The 18,222-nt window shown below is 42.2% G+C and overlaps 1 protein-coding gene across 1 annotated transcript; it reads right to left on the reverse strand.

Moving 5' to 3' along the window:
• Window positions 1-642: 642 nt before the first annotated feature.
• rps6.S (ribosomal protein S6 S homeolog) lies at window positions 643-13,304 on the reverse strand. The gene is made up of 6 exons (NM_001087120.2): window positions 13,258-13,304; window positions 11,162-11,293; window positions 9,986-10,196; window positions 9,164-9,310; window positions 1,373-1,530; window positions 643-777 (listed from the first exon to the last, which is right to left on the reverse strand). The coding sequence occupies exons 1-6, from the start codon at window positions 13,261-13,263 to the stop codon at window positions 682-684; spliced, it is 750 nt and encodes a 249-aa protein (NP_001080589.1). The 5' UTR covers window positions 13,264-13,304; the 3' UTR covers window positions 643-681.
• Window positions 13,305-18,222: the final 4,918 nt, after the last annotated feature.

Here is an 18,222-nt window from a genome sequence, read left to right on the forward strand (position 1 = left end):
GAAGATGTGGAATTCGCTCTCTGAATCAGTTGTACAGGCTGATACATTAGATAGCTTTAAGAAGGGGTTGGATTGCTTTTTAGCAAGCGAGGGAATACAGGGTTATGGGAGATGGCTCACAAGTTGATCCAGGGACTAGTCCGATTGCCATTTTGGAGTCAGGAAGGAATTTTCCCCATCTGAGGCAAATTGGAGAGGCTTCAGATGGGTTTTTTGCCTTCCTCTGGATCAACTGGCAGTTAGGCAGATTAAAAAAAATCTAAAAGGTTGAACTTGATGGACGTGTGTCTTTTTTCAACCTTACTTACTATGTTACTATGTTATCCCTTTTGCATTGGACAAGGGCTTTTCTCACTTCACTGCAGAAACCAAGTATGAATGGATTATTTACTTTTTCAATGTAAATTTCTATGCAAGAAATGTGAGTAAAAAGAATTCTCTCCCCCTTACAGGGTTACATGCTATCATATATCAAGCAAGCTTTTTTTTTTTTTTTTTAAATCTCACTCTAGGAGCCAAGTCAAATGGTCAATGACAACCATAATTTAGATCATTAGAACATTTTTATATTGGTCTCTGGTAGAGGTAATTTTTTTTTTTTTTAACAGTGACAGAACTGGGAAAAAAACACTAGAATGTTAAGTTTACAACAAAATGTATTTATTTTTACATGATGAAGCTTTATTTCTGACTGGATTCAGATTTGGATGTGGAGGCTCTCAAAGAAGACAGTCTACGCCTCTTTGCGATCTGCTCCTGGCGTTTTTCCTTGGCTTCCTACAGAAAAAGGGCAAAAATCAAATGATGCATTTGCTTGTTCGATAATTCATAAACCAAAAGAAAACCAGGGCTATCCGGGACTCAAAGGAATCCACAAACCCCACCAAAAAAAGTAAAACGGTATTAGACCTCTCCATAGGCACTACGCGTTTCGATTAAGTGCCCTTGGGGTATGAAAACGGGGCCTATGGAGAGGTCTAATTTTTAACTTCAACTAATAAATACCGTTTTTTTAAACTTTTTTTGTGGCCCCCGTGGATTCCTTTGAGTGCCGTGCTTTTCTTTTTGCATATACTGGTTTGCTGCTCCCTGAAGCAGAGTGTCTGCGGCTGATGCACCTGGACCACTTGATGTACTTGGTAAACCATTTAAATTGCTAATCTGGAGCACCTTTTTCTTTTGTTTCGATAATTCATTAGCACCAAAGATGCTCCCCAAAACAACCAAAGTTACCTACAAAGCCATTTTTAAAAATAGACAACCTGCTGATAAATAGCAAGATTTTTATAGAAGAGCTTGATATGTGCTACTGCTTTTAGTGCTTATTCCCACCAGGCTAAAACAGCCCGATTTACTACAGTAAACTGCTTACCTTTGATCTCTTAGCCAGAAGTTTGGCATATTCTGAAGCCTCTTCCTTATTCTTTTGAGTACGCTGCTTCTTCAAAGCAATACGTCTGCGCTTATGCTGTAGAACTCTGGGGGTCACTAGACGCTGGATTTTAGGGGCCTTGGTCCTGGGCTTTTTCCCTAAAAACAATATGCACAAATGTAAAAATGGATGTCAAGTATTTATATTGGACTTTTCCACCCAAGTGAAATTAATAGAATGCCTTTTACGTTATGGAATAAGACAAATAAAAAAATTAAATACAAAGATTTAAAAAAAAAAAAAAAAAAAGAAAAAGAAAAGTTCAAGGATAAATGTAAAGCCACTATGGCATCTAACATGCAAAAACACTAAAATAGCTTCTGTACATCAATCTCAGTGGTGCATCTCTAGTATTTACAAAAAAAAGTGTGTTAAACACATTTGTATATAAGCCAGGAATAAAGTCAAAACAATAAGTCGTTTCTGCCACAGAATTTAAAGGGGTGATTCAACTTTACGTTAACTTTTAGTATGGAAAGAATGGCGAATTCTAAGCCACTTTTTAATTGGCCTTCATTTTTTTTTTCTATAGCTTTTAAGTAATTGCCTTTTACTTCCGAGTCTTACCAACAGCTCAATGGGGGTCACTGACCCCATCTAAAAACAAATGTTCTGTAAGGCTACACATTTATTGTTACTGCTACTTTGTATTACTCGTCTTTCTATTCAGGGCCTCTATTTATATTCCAGTATCTTATTCCAATCAATACGTGGTTGCTATGGTAATTTGGACCCTAGCAACTAGATTGCAGAAATTGCAAATTGGAGAGCTGCTGAATAAAAAGCCAACTCAAAAACCCACAAATAATAAAAAATGAAAACCAATTGCAAATAGTCTCAGAAAATCACTCTCTACATCACAATAAGTGTTCTCAAAGTTGAACAACCCCATAAAGGGTAGAGCGTTCACCATTGAGTCAACTTTTAGGGGGTTATTTATTAAAGTCCAAATGCCAAAAAATCTATTTTTTTTTTTTACTATAAAAAATAGATTTTTGTACTTACCGTTAAATCCTTTTCTCTTGTCCTACATTGGGGGACACAGGCACCATGGGGATGAAGATCCTGTTGCTTGGAGAAAGGACACTAAAAGGTTAAAGTGGCTCCTCCTCCTCCTGCTCTGGGCTTCATCCCCGCCTACCTCCTCAATCCTCAGTTTTCTGACCGAAGAAGAGATGACGAGCCCTACCAATTGCCCATGTGAAGAGAAGGAGCTCCTCCCCAATGCAAGCTAAGCACGGTATGAACCACCTGCTGTTTGAAATTGTTGCTATTTGAACAACAAAAATTATATAAGATATTACCTGATCAATATTAACATGAACTAATACAGGGAGGGAAGGCCTGTGTCCCCCAATGTAGGACAAGAGAAAAGGATTTAACGGTAAGTACAAAAATCTATTTTTCTCTTGCCTAGATTGGGGGACACAGGCACCATGGGGACGTCCCAAAGCTACCCATGAGGGCGGGACTTTTTACCCCTAGTGTTCAGGGAATAACCACCTGCAACACTTTCCTGCCGAAGCTCGCTTCGGCTGAGGCGATGTATGCACCTTGTAGAATTTGGAAAAGGTGTGTGTGGATGACCACACTGCAGCCCTACAGACCTGTTCTGCTGAAGCCTGGAGGCGAACCACCCAAGAAGTGCTGAGTGAAGAAGTAGAATGAGCTGAACCTGGAAGGGTGTGGTCTTACCTCGTACCTCACAGGCCTTCAAGATTGTTGACCTAATCCATCTTGCATTGGTGGCCTTAGATACCTTAAGGCTTTTCCGTGGTCCTTCTGGTAAGACAAAGAGGTTGTCTAGCTTCCTTCTACTCTTGGTAGCCCTGGTGTATGTTCTGAGAGAACGAACCACATCTACATATGTAACTGTTCCAAATATGTCTTTTGTTCAGGACAAAATGAAGAAACCACCAGGTCCTGGTTAAGATGGAACTCCTTAGGAAGAATCCTAGGTAGGTCTCAACACCGCCTTGTCCTTGTAAAAAATCAAAAATGGTGGACGACAAGATAGAGCTGCTAGTTCTGAAACTAGTCTAGCCAAAGTGATGGCTAATAGAAAACTACCTGAAAAGTCAGCAGAGTTAATGGAATCGAGCCAATGGCTCGAACGGTTGCTCCTGCAATACAGAAGGTACCATATTGCGATCCCAGGGAGGGATTGTATGACGGTATGGCGGTATCATCCTCAATGCTCCCTGTAGGAAGGTCTTGATGTTGGGCAGCATTGCAAGCTGCTGCTGCTGAAAAAGGATAGATAAGGCTGATACCTGAACATTCAGTGAGCTGAGTGCCAGCCCTTATTTCTAAACCCTCCTGAAGGAATAACAATAGGCTACTTTCGTCCCAGGACTGTGGGTCTTTGGCTTTAGATTTACACCAGGATATGAATGTCCTCCATACCCTGTGGTAGATGCGTGCGAAGACGGGCTTTCTGGCCCTTAGTAAGGTCGGTATGGCCTTTTTTGGAACTCCTGATCTGGCTAGGATTATGGCTTCAAGTGTCATGCCGTTAAATCCAGCCATGGTGAACTCAGGTGGAGGATCAGTCCCTGAGATAACAGATCCATTCTGTCTGGAAGGTGGAATGGTGCGTCCACTGATGAACTTATGAGCTCTTCGAACCAAGTGTGGTGTGGCCAGTAGGGTGCCACTACAACTGTTTCTACCCTTCTTGATTACACTTGGCAGAAGTGCCAGTGGTGGGAAGACATATGCTAGGTGAAACTGCCACGGAACCACCAGTGTGTCCATGCTAGGGCCAGAGGGTCATTGCTTCTTGTGAAGAACCTCGTAAGCTTGTTGTTGTACCTGGATGCCATTAAGTCTACTTCCGGAGTGCCCCACCTTGCCAGAATCAGTTGAAAAAACCTCTGGGTGTAGGCTCCACTCTCCCTGATCTAAGGTCTCTCGGCTGAGAAAATCTGCTATCCAGTTGCCCACTCCAGGGATATGAACTGCGGAGATAGCTGGTACCGTGTTTTACACCCACAGAAGAATTTGCTGTGCCTCTGCGAGGGCAGCTTGACTCCTTGTGCCTCCTTGGTGGTTGATGTAAGCCAACGCTGTCACATTGCCTGACTGTATTCTTACAGGTAGATCTTGAAGTCTGCCTGACCATTGGAGCAATGACAGGTAGATTGCTCTTAATTCCAGGATGTTGATGGGGAGTAGTTCTTTCTGTGACCAACGTCCCTGTACGGTTAGGTCTCCCAATACTTCTCCCCAACCTTGTAGACTGGCAACTGTTGTGATGACTGTCCACTGGTGATTGGGGAAGGGTTTTCCTGACGGAAGTGTTGTTGGTCAAAGCCACCAACTGATAGAGGTTCAAACTAGATCTGATAGGGGAATCCTGCAGTTTAGGTTCGCTCAGTTCCTCCTCTGGTGTTGGAGTAAGGCTCTGCATGGCTCTGGTGTGGAGCTGCGCATATGGAATCGCAGGATGACACTATAGTCCCTAGCACTCTCATGGCAACCTTAAAGGTACCTGATCCATTTTTTGCAGAGATGGCAGGAGCCCCTGCATGGAGGTGATCTTGGATTGGGGAAGGAAGGCTCTTCCCAATGAAGAATTTAGATCAAGCCCTAAATATTCAGTACTCTGGGAAGGTATGAATCGAGAATTTTGGAAGTTTATCTGCCAACCTAACAGCATTAGTGTCTGGAGATGAGTTGTGGCCAGTGCCATGGAACGGGCCTTTACCAGTTGGTCGTCCAGGTATGGTACGACACTCACTCCCTGCAGTCGCAGGTCCTCTAGAGCCGCAGCCATGACCTTTGTGAATAGCCTTTGTGCGGAGGATAGTCTGAAGGGGAGTGCCAGGGATTGCCAATGTTCTCCTGCCACTGAAAAGTGAAGGACCCAGTGGTGGTTGGGATGTATGGGGACATGCAGGTATGCCTCTTTGATGTCGATCACCGCCCTGAAATCCTCTGTGTCCAGGGACATTAGGACTGACTGGATGGATTCCATCTTGAAGTGGTGCTTCTTTACATGGTCGTTTAGTGCCTTTAGGTCTAGCACCAGGTGAAAAGATCCATCCTTTTTGGGTACTATAAACAGGTTTAAGTAGAAACCGAAGCCCCTTTTACCTTTGAGGGACCGCCATTACTACCGCGGAGGCAGTCAGGGCGTTTGGAACCCCATGGAAAGCTGAGTGCCTGGGTTCTGTGGTAGGGAGCCTTGAGATGGAAAATCACCTCGGAGGTAGCTGAGCGAATTCTATGAGATAGAAATGATCTGTAGGACCCAGGGTTCCAGTACTCTATGCCGTCACACCTCCCGAAAGTGACTTAAGCGTCCGCCAAAGGGTTTAGCTTTCAGGGGTGGGCACCTCCTCATGCGGAGGCTGTTTTGTCCCGTGCGGGCTTAGGTGCTGCTCTGCTTCCTGACCAAGACGTGCTCTGCCTTGACTGGAATCTGGGGCGGGTCGGAGCTTGTTGCTTTTCATGTTAGGACCTCTGGCTCTGTAGCTTGAGAATTTTCCTTCTCTGTTCAGCACCAAAAAGTTGTTTTTTTTGTTTTTTGTTTTTTTTTTTTCCCCGAGAATGGGAGACCAAGCAGAGACCACTTCAAGGTAAGATCTGTTGACCAGTTTTTTAGCCAAAGGAAACATCTGGCTGCAATGGATTATGCCGAAGCCCATGTGACGAGCTTAGCCGCGTCCAGGACTGCTACGCAAATTTATATATTTGTGTCCGCTATCGGAGCTAGAAAGAGGTTGGGCCACCTGTTCCACCCAAACTTCCATTGACCTGGATACCCATGGGGTGGCAATAATAGGTCGGAGAGTTCTGCCTGCTGCTGTAAAAATCGACTTGCAGAAACCCTCAAGACGTTTGTTGATAGGATCGTTAAAGGAATCCGCATCGACTACTGGAATGGTGGTGGTCTTTGACAATTTAGAGACGGGTGGGTCCACTGCTGGGGGTGAAGACCAAGGTCTGTAAAGTAAAAGGATAAGTTTGAGTAAAGCGATGGAAAATTGGACTCTATGGTCTGGCGTTTTCCATTGTGCTTTAACAATGTCGCCCAGCTGTTCATAGGCTGGAAAGACACAAGAAGACTTCTTTTGCCTCTTGAAAATGTTATTGGTTTGCTAAAAGTGGGGTGTGCCTGAATCAGGCTCTCGACCTCTCATTGTGATCTAGGGGTATCCTGATCCTATTCATCTGCGGATAGGATCTGTCCCTCTTCCCAATGCCTCTTCCTGTTCATCAGGCAAAACAGGTGGGGAAAGGGGAGGTCGCTTTGTGACCGACTGCTGAGTGACCGGTCTGTGAGGCTCTGTAGATAGGTGCTGTAGGACGGTATCTAGAGTCTCTGGAATTCTGGCTAGGTTTTGTAGACCCGCTAGAGATAGAGCGCACACCATTCAGAATCCAAGCTCGTTTGATTAGCCGTAGCTGTCGCAGAGCTGGCTGGTAGGGCTGTGTGGGATTGTAATTGTGCAGTGACTGCTGCAGTCTTACAGGCTTCACATATTGGCTCAGCCAAAACACTAGCAAATTTAGGTCTGCAAGTAGCCCATGCCAAATACTAAATTGCATTGGTGGTACATGCAGTTGCCTGCTTGGGAAGGGACTGGTCATCTGCCCTGCCCGTCATGGCTATACTATGTAGTGCAACCCAGTAAGTAAGATATTGGGGAATATTAGGAGAGTCCAGAGGAGTGAACCACTTCTCCCTTAGAGTGCAATCTGTGGAGACAGAGGGAAGTAGTGAAAAATCCCACAGTAGGTCCCATAGAGAGAGGGAAGTGTTAATCCCCTAGAGAAAGAGTAAGGGAAGTGTAACTACCTATTCACCAAGGTAGGAAGGAATGGTACCTTGTTCTTCTCTGTGAGAGACAGTGAGGCTGGAAACGCTCAGTACTGGAGAGAGAGATGCGGATCCAAAATGGCTGCCAGAGAGGTTTCCCGGGCTTTGGTATGGTACCTTAGTAAGATGGCGCCCGTGAGGCGCGTGTGCAGCGACTCGTGCACAATGAAATAGACGCATCGCCAGATGGTGGCGCGAAAGATCGCTGGGAATGGCACTGAGTTACCAATGCGGGGACTACTTTTAGTGCTGTTGTCCCATTATGATCTACATATATAAAAGCATTGTTAGAATTCTGTTCCATGGAAAATATGACTTAATATTGATTCATGAGAAAATGTATATTGTAACCTTAACATAAATATCAAATAAAAAGCATGAAACAGGAGGGTGATTTAGACAAACTGTGTGTTGACAGTGTCTTTATATCTACTGATGACCAGCTAAAGGTCTACTGGTAGATCCCATCTACCTTTTGGACATCCCTGGCCTAGGGAAATCTTTGTCAGAGAATAGCAGTGAAAGTGAAACTTAAATGCCTAGGAAAATCTGTGTGAGAGAATAGCAGTGAAAGTGAAACTAAATGCCTAGGAAAATCTGTGTGAGAGAATAGCAGTGAAAGTGAAAGTAAATGGCTTTCTGCAGAGCTGACAGGCAGCATGTAATGGGGGGAGGGAGGAGGGAATTGACTTACCTCCTTGTGCCAGCCAGGAATGCTCAATAAAAGATATACCCTCCGTCGTGGCTACTGGTGCAGCCTCCGGAGAGCGGGAACCAGTGCCCAGGGTAGTGTGGGGGGGGAGCTCCCCAGCCTGCAGCCTCCGTAGAGCGGGAAGGCTATAGAGCATCTTCAGATCAGAAGTCCTTGGCTGGAGGGGTTCTGGAAGAGAAACACTGACCCCTAGTAGTGGCATGATACTGAATAAATCTGTACCATTGCTCCCAGCCACGAAGTGTCCATCCTCCTTCTGAGGACACTAAAAGAAAACTGAGGATTGAGGAGGTAGGCGGGGATGAAGCCCAGAGCAGGAGGAGGAGGAGCCACTTTAACCTTTTAGTGTCCTTTCTCCAAGCAACAGGATCTTCATCCCCATGGTGCCTGTGTCCCCCAATCTAGGCAAGAGAAATCTGTATTTTTAGTGGGAAAAAAAAAACCTTGTATTTTTCTTGATTTATTATCCAAAAATCCTGCATCTCAGACCTGCCGAGGTTGTATATAAGTCAATGGGAGAAGTCCCATGGATATCCTAATCTGTGCTGGGTTTCGTGCAAAAATCTAAAGATTTTGTGGTTTTCGGGCAAAAATCCAAAAAATGTGTTCAAATTTCTGTACATTTTTCACACGTTTTTTCCCACATTGGATTTTTTTTGGAAAATGTTTTGATAAATAAGGGGAAATAACCTGTGCGGATTTGGTCGAGTATATTTCAGAAAATAATGAAAAATTTGGATTTTGATAAATAAACACCTTAGTTTTATGAAGAAGGCAATATTCCAAGACAATTTAGAATTAGTGATTTTTTAAATTGTGCCTTTTAATTATTTTATTCAGTGGTTCCACAGGTAGAAGTTTTGACAGCCGACAGCTAGGGTCCTAATTACTTCATCAACCAGGGAGTGGTTTGAATTAGAGATTGATACATGAATAGTATGAAAGATAAATAAACTTGTGTTGAAAATGTAGTCTGTTTCATTTTTGTTTTTAAACTTGCTTTATTATAAAGTACATCTGTACAATTATGTTTCTACACTAATATAAGTTCTCTCAGTCACCCTGAGAAAGGTAAAGAATATTTAATAAACATGCCTCTAATTGCTGCATTACAGATAAGGGGGGGTTCTTCAGGGGGTTACCTGGGAAGGGTTATTAACGTTTTGCTCTAAAGAACAGCAAGGGGACTTACCTTCCTTAGCCAGAGGCTTTCTCACTACATACTGACGCACATCATCTTCTTTGGACAAGTTGAATAGTTTGCGGATTCTGCTGGCTCTTTTGGGACCCAGGCGACGAGGAACAGTGTTGTCTGTCAGGCCAGGAATATCCTTTTCACCTAAAAAACATAATAAACCAGTACTTTTAAGCAGGATTACTATTAAAAAAAATTGTAGATGCTCAAGCCAATGAATGTAAACAAAATTCTTTCACGACTGTATGATTACTATTACACATAAATGCTCTTTGTAAAACACCTAAAGGTATTGTATCCCTCAAAGCTAGATATCAAGTTTTGCATAACATTTGAAGTGTATTGAGCAAACAATCGAGACACATCATACTATAAATATCATTGGTTTGCAATTTGCTCCAGGAGGGGAGTGTAAAACATATCTCTGTGTATGGTTAAAAGACAAGGGAAAGCCAATTCATCTGCCCAAGGAAGTTTCTAAGGATGTGCCACAGCATTATCATAATTCTACTCCCTGCATTAGCTTAGCCTTGCACAATATAGTAACATTTTTTCTATTTCAGCATATTCATGCACATATGTGCAAGCCCAAGCATAACGAAGGAATCCTGGGAATTAAAAAGTGTCACAGCTCTTCCTGAGAAAAGCAGCCTGTGATTTTTTTTCATGAACTGTAAATTAGCCTTTCCTTGCCCTTTGAGTACAATAGTAGGATTTTAAAAGATTACCCCCTAAGCAAGATCTTATTTTTCCTAACCTTCTATTCACAAGCATAAGATACATACAAAATGTTCAGGCTGTTTTTTATGTATAACTTACCTTTCCTAACAATAACCAAGTTCAGGACACTGAGGTTAGCATCCACAATACATCCACGTACAGATTTGCGCTTGCGTTCACCAGTTCTCCTGGGGCGATAGCAGGAATGACCCTTGCTTAATAGAAGACGAACACGACCATGAGTTAGGACTCCCTGTTTCATGGGGAAGCCTTGCTTATCGTTTCCACCGCTGATGCGAACAACATATCCCTAGAAAAGAAATAACATGGATAACAAAACATTACCAAAATAATTCCTTTTCGCCCTTGGATCCTGCAGGATTAGGGAACCAAATTAAAACTCAATAGGAATAATAGCACATCAAGAGAATAACAGGGAAAGTCTAATTAATTGGAGGAGTAAACCATAAATCCCTAGGTTTGCCTGCTCTAAGCTGACTTGTGCATGTGCAAAATGAGATATTTTCCTATATAGATATGGGACCTCGGGTTTTCCGGATAACGGATTTATTCGTAATTTGGATCTTCATACCTTCAGTCTACTAGAAAATCCATTAAATAAACCCAACAGGCTGGTTTTGCTTCCAATAAGGATTCATTTCATCTTAGTTTGGATAAAGTACAATGATGTACTGTTTTATTATTAAAGAGAAAAATATGGATTAATTGATAATGGGAGATGTTAATTTCAGAACAGGTTTCTGGATAACGGATCCCATACCTGTACTATACATACTGGCATCAACCAGTAAATTAGAATTTATGGTCCTTTAAATGATGAAAGGTCCCCATAGACGCAAAGATCTTTTGTTGGTGAACCACTTATTTTACTGAAATCCGACAAATTATCGTGAAGTTAGTGGGAATCGAACATCTTACGATTTTTCGGCCGACATCTGTCAGAAAATTGATCGGCCAGGTTAAAAAAATGTTATCGGTCCCAATGCAATCTATCTATGTTTGCAGGGCCAAGCAGGCAGCTACCCTCAGTTTTCCTGGCAATATCGCTTGAAATGGTCTTTTTAGTTGATGGACAAATCGTACATTTAAACTATCGTTTCGAGATAATCGTGGTCTCACGATAACGAAAAGATCTTTTAAAGATCTTTACATCTATGGCCAGCTCCTCCTCCTGATTCCTGCCAATTAAAAAAAACAGCAAAAACACCTCAAAATCAGAGTCCCAAGTGTCTGTAGATATGCAAGGAAGCTTACCTTCCACTCATCACCCAAGGGATCTGCGGCGACCTCTGTGGCCATGCGCTTCTCATAGAAAGTACGCAGCTTGCGCTCATCCTCCACTTCAATGAGCTTTTGGCAGCCAGTGGCTGGGAACGAGATATTAAGCTGTAAATAAAATATAATCATTAGTAGTAAACATTTGCTTGAAGATTTCCAACTGTCTTTTGAAATGAATCCAAGTTGCAGAATATGGTCTCAACACCTTAATACAAATTACATTTAAAGGAACAATAACATCAAAAAATGTATGTTTTAAAGTAATAAAAATATAATGCAGTGTTGCCCTGCACTGGTAAAATTGTGGTTTGCTTCAGAAACACTACTTTTGTTTATATAAATAAGCTGCTGTGTAGCAATGGGGGCAGCCATTCAAATGAGAAAAGGCTCAGGTTACACAGCACATAAGCTCTGTAGAACATAATGGTGTTATCGGTTATCCACTATTTAACCTGTGCCATATAGACTTTTCAATTTCCACCATTGCTACACAGCAGCTTGTTTACTATAGTAGTGTTTCTGAAGCAAACGGTTTTACCAGTGCAGGGCAACAGTACATGATATTTACCTTACTTTAAAACACCTTTTGGTGTTGCTGTTCCTTTAAGTGCTGTAAGATTATTTGAGTGTGTATTATGCTTAAAATTTAATAAAATGTAGGTATACAGTACTACTGTGCTTGTTAACCAGAGGTACAGAGCAGCAAAACTGTATTGGGGCACCTTCATGGCAAAGTTTTGGATGGTGAAGGAGGCTGATTCAGGGGCCCCAAATTATGTAAATGATTATTCTTGTTAGTTAGAACATTATGTAAGTGTACACAGGCATGTGAACTGTTCTTTGACAGACGCTTATACCATCAATAGCAACAGATATTAAGTGAATACAGTAAGTCGATCATATTGTGACCAGTGCAGTCTGTGTCTGATCACTGTTGTACAGTACTGAATGTGTTTGGGTTTTATTTAACAAAATGTCTTTGCTGTTCATTATTGAGCAAATGATACATCACCTCAATTAGGCAAATCTAACACAAACATCTTTTAAAATCCATGGCACCGACACACTAACCTATTACTATAAAGAAGTTAAAAAGGTATACATTTCTTTAAGTATGAGGTTGACAATTCTGTATTCATTTTGGGGGGTGGGTGGGATTTAATTGTTTGCATTTTTTTTGTTCAGCTGCTAGCAAAGTTACTGTTTTGCTCCTACACAGGTAGATAGTATGGACACATGTGGGCTGGAAAGAACCAGGAGATGAGGGCTAATAATTCATACAACACAAGGAAAGCCAATTAAAAGTTGGTCAAAAAAAAGTCAAATCCAACCACAGGCAGCAATTCTATAAAAGCAGGATCACTGCCCCAGTAATGAAAGTAGCGAGCGTTGAGAGACCTACAGAGACATTTTTCCACATAACCTCTGCAACAGAGATTATACATCAGTCACTGTCCCCGTGGAGCTTGCAATCTAAGGTCCCTAACATGTATACATTATGGTCAGCTGTATCAGGAGACGCTTAACAACACTGCTGTAAATCTGACAGGCAGAATGAAATGCTGATGTTAACAATCAAGCTGCCCAGAGAAAGCATATTGGCCACGTTAGTAATAGCAGCACTAGAAGGCACACAGTGAAGAACACACAGGGCTCCCAGCACTGACACGTCGGAGAAACAGCCTGGGATTTAGTCAACAACCATACACCAGCTGAACTTATGAGAGCTGGGAGTTGTAGCGCGAAACGAGTGACAGAAACTAGGAAGTGTTAGGCGCTGGACACTGGCAATATTCAATACAAACTACGTGTCGCTTCCAAGTACATGTCAGCTTCCGTACAACGCAAGCCTGCGTTCACGAACACACTAAGCACAAATCATTCCCTGGCCGCCGCCATGTCTGATTCCCCGGCCTTCTCTCAATCCATCTCAATCGAGCGCTTGTGCAGCCCAATAAAGACACCAAACGGAGCTCGCAGCGTAGCACACATTCTTATCTCCCCAGGCCGCTTAATATTATCAATGAAAAGGCTTCCCCGCGCTGGATTTCACGTCTAGTATCCCAGCTCACCTTCATGGCCAACAACCAGACTAGCTTAGATCCCCCGCCGGAAAGAGGGCGTTCCACTGAGCCAGCAACTCACATAGAGAGCCGGGGAGGCCGGGTCTGACGTCACGGGAATAGTTCATGCGCCTTGTGAGCGCCCTCTTTTGGGTGGAGGTGATTTTAGAGAGAATACGGCTCACGGTTCAACGCCGTCATGTATTTATGCCTATGCAAGCAACTGTAAGGACTCGCACATGACTACTAGAAAGGCCTGGTGTCAGGCAAGAGATGACTAAAAAGCATACGGAAGATTTATAGAGGTGGAGAAAAAGGCGTACAGAAGATATTTCAGGAGGCTAACTAGTCCAGTGACAACTTAATTGCTTTTTGTGTTTTTGCTCTTGTTACCCCTTCTGTCAGTGGTACACTCCATGTATGGCTCTTACCTGATGGCGCTGGACTAGGTTTGCCACCTGGCCGGTAAAAATGATGGTTGATTCCAATGTTGTAAATTGGGAAAAAAGAAAATAAATAGGAAGGCTGGTATTTTTTTCCAGAAAAGGTGACAAGTCTACATGGGACAAACCAGTGCCGTAACTAGAGGGGGGCGGGCCCTGGTGCGTGACGCGCAGCCGGGCCCCTGCCCCCCTCCATACACGGCGGATTCCAGTGGCGAGCGGGCTGCCGGGGGGCACTGAGGGGGTGCGGGCCCTGGTCTGCTCGCACCCCCTGCTCCCCCGGTAGTTCCGCCACTGTGACAAACCTGACTCACTCCCCAGGGGTATTGGGAGAGACTGGGTACCTGGTACTTACTAGTGCAGTGCCTAGGGTGGCTACCTGGCCTAGCCAGTGAAACACCTGCCGGGGCTGGTATTGCAAATGTAGCTGCCGGTAACCCTAGTAGTGCCATTCACCTAGTGAGATCCGGGAATGCACCTACGGGTGGCCCCACTAGGAAAACTGTAAACAAAATAACTGTTTATTTAAAATAAAAGGAACAGGCAGCTAATACAAACAGCACAGTTGACAATACAGGCCTCACTGGCTAGGCAGGCGAAAACACTAGGTAATTGACTTTGCATATCCCATATGTACAGGATTTTTTAAACTAGGAGGTAATACCCCCTAACAAAAGCCCTTGGCCCACCCCCAATTCGATCAAAACGTACCTTTTCACTGCCTTCTGGCCATCGCCCACAGGGCCGGAACTAGGAGTAGGCAGAGTGGGCACGTGCCTTGGGTGCAAAGCTGGGGGGGGCGCCAGGCACGTACCTCCTCTGTCGCCTACCCCAAGTCTGGTTCCCTTCTCTGCCCTACTCTCTGTACTTTCTATCGTTTTTTTGATGCTTCTGCGTATGCACGAGAATACCAATCTGCTCACGCAAGTGCAAATTCACGCACACGCTAAGCCTGCGCCACGTCTGGCCGGCTTGCCTAGGGCGCGTGGCCCCGGCTCTTATCGTACCCCTTTTACATCACAATCCGCCCCTTTTATTCCTAACCCCACCTCCAGCCGGTGGAAATTTTATGAAAAGGCGGTAACCCTAGCAGTGCCATTCACCTAGTGAGATCCGGGAATGCACCTACGGGTGGCCCCACTAGGAAAACTGTAAACAAAATAACTTTATCTAAAATAAAAGGAACAGGCAGCTAATACAAACATCACAGTTGACAATACGGGCCTCACTGGCTAGGCAGGCGAAAACACTAGGTAATTGACTTTGCATATCTGATATGTCCCCATTGAGGTTGCAGTCCCATATGTACAGGATTTTTTAAACTAGGAGGTCTCATGCACAATGTAGATAATTGTTCTGCTCAGGGGCGATCCTGGACCCTCCGCCGCCTGAGGCAGCAACAGTTGCTGCTGCCCCCCCTCCCCTGGAAATCCGCTCTTAAAGTACCAGGAGCAGCATTTTTGCTGCCCCTGGTACGTAGTGGGGCGCTGCCGGCATAAGGCGACAGCCTCATCTCGCCTCATTGGCGAAGCACCCCTGGTTCTGCTGTATCTATACAGTATTTACATTTACAGGTTCATGTGAATTTTGTCCAGCTTTGATAAAGGAAAAATATAATTTCTGGGTAGGGGTTACATTCCCTTTTTGAACAACTTTTGTGCATTAAATATTATTATTATCTTTTATTTAGAGGGGTAATGCAAGCCTTTGTGCTGCCTAATAATAAAATAATAATATTAAACTAAAAATGTCATTGACTCTGAATAGAATTAATGATCTTTAGTTTAGTCTGGTTATTCCTTGGAATAACCAGACTAGTCTTATTGGATAGTCTTATATAAAAGATACTACAGGGGAACCCTATTGAAATAAAAAAATAATAAAAGTGGTATAAAGGTGATACCATTATTGGCTAACTAATATAATCATAGCAAGCTTTCAGAACATTTTAGTTCCTTTTTCAAGCTAATTACAATGAAGCTGTGGTGTTCTCTGGTATATATACAACATTCAGCTCATAGGTCAAATGACCAACAAAAAGGAATATCAAACTTTCAATTCTCTTAAGAATGGACTAAACCTGGGCCTTGGATTTATGGCTAATTATGTGGACTGCACCAGGTCAGAAATACCAACATGTCTGTATATGGACTAAAAGATCATATGGAAGTCCTTTGATTCTACACTCCAATAATTCAGCCCTAATTTATACTCAGCCTCTTTGACCCACATTATCTTGTACCTTATATGCAGATCCCCTCGTAAATGACTTTGACACCTTACACATAGATTGATATTCCTTTTATTTGGTCTTTTGACCTATGAGCTGAATGTTGTATATATACCAGAGAACACCACAGCTTCAGACCTGTTCTGAAAGCTTGCTATGATTATATTAGTTAGCCAATAATGGTATCACCTTTATACCACTTTTGTTATTTTTTTACATACCAGAGAACACCACAGCTTCATTGTAATCAGCTTGAAAAGGGAACTAAAATGTTCTGAAAGCTAGTTATGATTATATTAGTTAGCCAATAAATGTATCACCTTTATACCACTTTTGTTGTTTTTTTATTTCAAAAGGGTTAGCCCTGTAACATTTTTACTGGCTAACACAGCAATTTTAACTGCAATTATAAAAGATACTGAAATCCTTTATATAATAAGGATACTGATATCCCTGAATCCCTCATGTATTAAATTGGCCATTTATTTTACAGAGCTTTTTTCACTGTTTTGGCGAATTTAGTTTTACACAGCATAATAAAAATGCCCCTAGAAGTAGATGGAAAATCATTCCCTCCGTTTACTGGTTAAAAGAATGTTTGTGTCTTCATTCTGGAACCCAGAAGAAGCTTTAAATAATGAAGCAAAATCTGTCAGTTACTTGGGAACTGGAATGCAGATGCCTGACCTGTCATGGGGATTTTCTATCACTGTGTACACTGAATGAGGTTTAAATACTTACATCTACTTCCTAAAATCCAGAAGTTGTTCATGGTAAATATATTTTGAAAGATGACCTGTAGGATGGTATACTTTATTCTGACTAAAGGTTTAAAGGAGAAGAAAAAGCATTTTATACTTGGGGGTGCCAAAAGTTAGGCACCTTCAAGTGGTTGTATTTACCAGACACTCCTATCAGCAGAAAACTGCACTTGCCCGGGGGTTCTGCCAGTGAGCACCACGGAGCAATCAACTTCGTCTTTTCTTCGCTGTTCAAATTTCCCGGGGCAGACGCATGTGCAGTAGAATGAAATAGCTGGCTTTTTTATTAAAGTTCAGCTTTTTATGCTGCGCAGCCGCAAGCTGAAAGATATAGCAGAAAGGATTGCTCTATGGTGCTCACTGGCAGAACCCCGGGCAGGTGCAGTTTACTGCTGATAGGAGCACCGGCCCGGGTGTCAGGTAAGTAAATACAACCACTTGGGGTGCCTAACTTTTGGTACCCCAAGTATAAATTGCCTTTCCTTCTCCTTTAAAGTTGGCCCTAGCAGGTACAGTATTTCCATGATATATGTCAGATTATCAAAAGAGCTTGATAGATTTAATTTATTATTGTAACTTTTTGTCCACACTGCACTGGTCACAATGAGTTGTTATATATGTTTTTTATGCTGATAATTGTGAAGTTTTGGACTGTTGCTGCACATACTGCTAGGTGTGCATTTATCGAGAATCCTGATTCTAATTTTGTGGTTATGAAATGCTTTTCTTAAAGCGATTAACTCATTGTTGGTATGTATACTATAAATTTGTTGGGAGATTAGATTGCAAATAAGACAATTTTACACATGGTTTGTGATTTTCATATTACAGATTTTTTATTTATCTTTAAACAGATTGGTTCAAATTATCTTGGGTAGAAAGGCTGAGGATTATGTATTCTGTTTTTACTTGTGTGAAGTGTTCAATCTCACTATAAGACAAAAACTCACACAATTTAGTTTGCACTCACACAATAACAACGCAAAATATGCCATATTTATGCAAATGTCCAGTTAAAACAAGGTGTGATAATTACAGTAAGTATATTAGAAGGACTGAACAGGGAACTTTATTTCTCTGCATATTTGTTTTCATATAAGGGGTTTCAGCCATGATTGCTTTGACAAGGTTAGCAAATTTAATAACTTGAATAAAATGGTAAAAACTTCTCTTAAAATGATGGCAATTTCAGCTCTTGCTTTGCCAATGTCACATTAGACCACAATGCTCATTGCACAGGGCAAAATAGGGCCAATATGGATTATGCACAATGCATACAGCAACTAAGTGATGAGAACAGAAATGAAGCAAGGAATTTTTGACTGATAAGATAAAAAAGCCTAGCCATCTAAAAGGAAAAAAAAAACATACAGTAGGTTCATTTTGGTTCAGTTTTTTAACTTGTTTAAATAAGTAGAATTCACAATAAACATACAGTCTTCAGTGACATGCCATTTTATTGTCCAACTGCCTTCTCGTTGAAAGAAACAGTCCATAAAGGGCTCATCCTTTATAAAAATATGAAATAGACACAATGTTA

The sequence above is a fragment of the Xenopus laevis genome, chromosome 1S, assembly GCF_017654675.1.
Source record: "Xenopus laevis strain J_2021 chromosome 1S, Xenopus_laevis_v10.1, whole genome shotgun sequence".
In the NCBI taxonomy this organism is placed as follows: Eukaryota; Metazoa; Chordata; class Amphibia; order Anura; family Pipidae; genus Xenopus; species Xenopus laevis.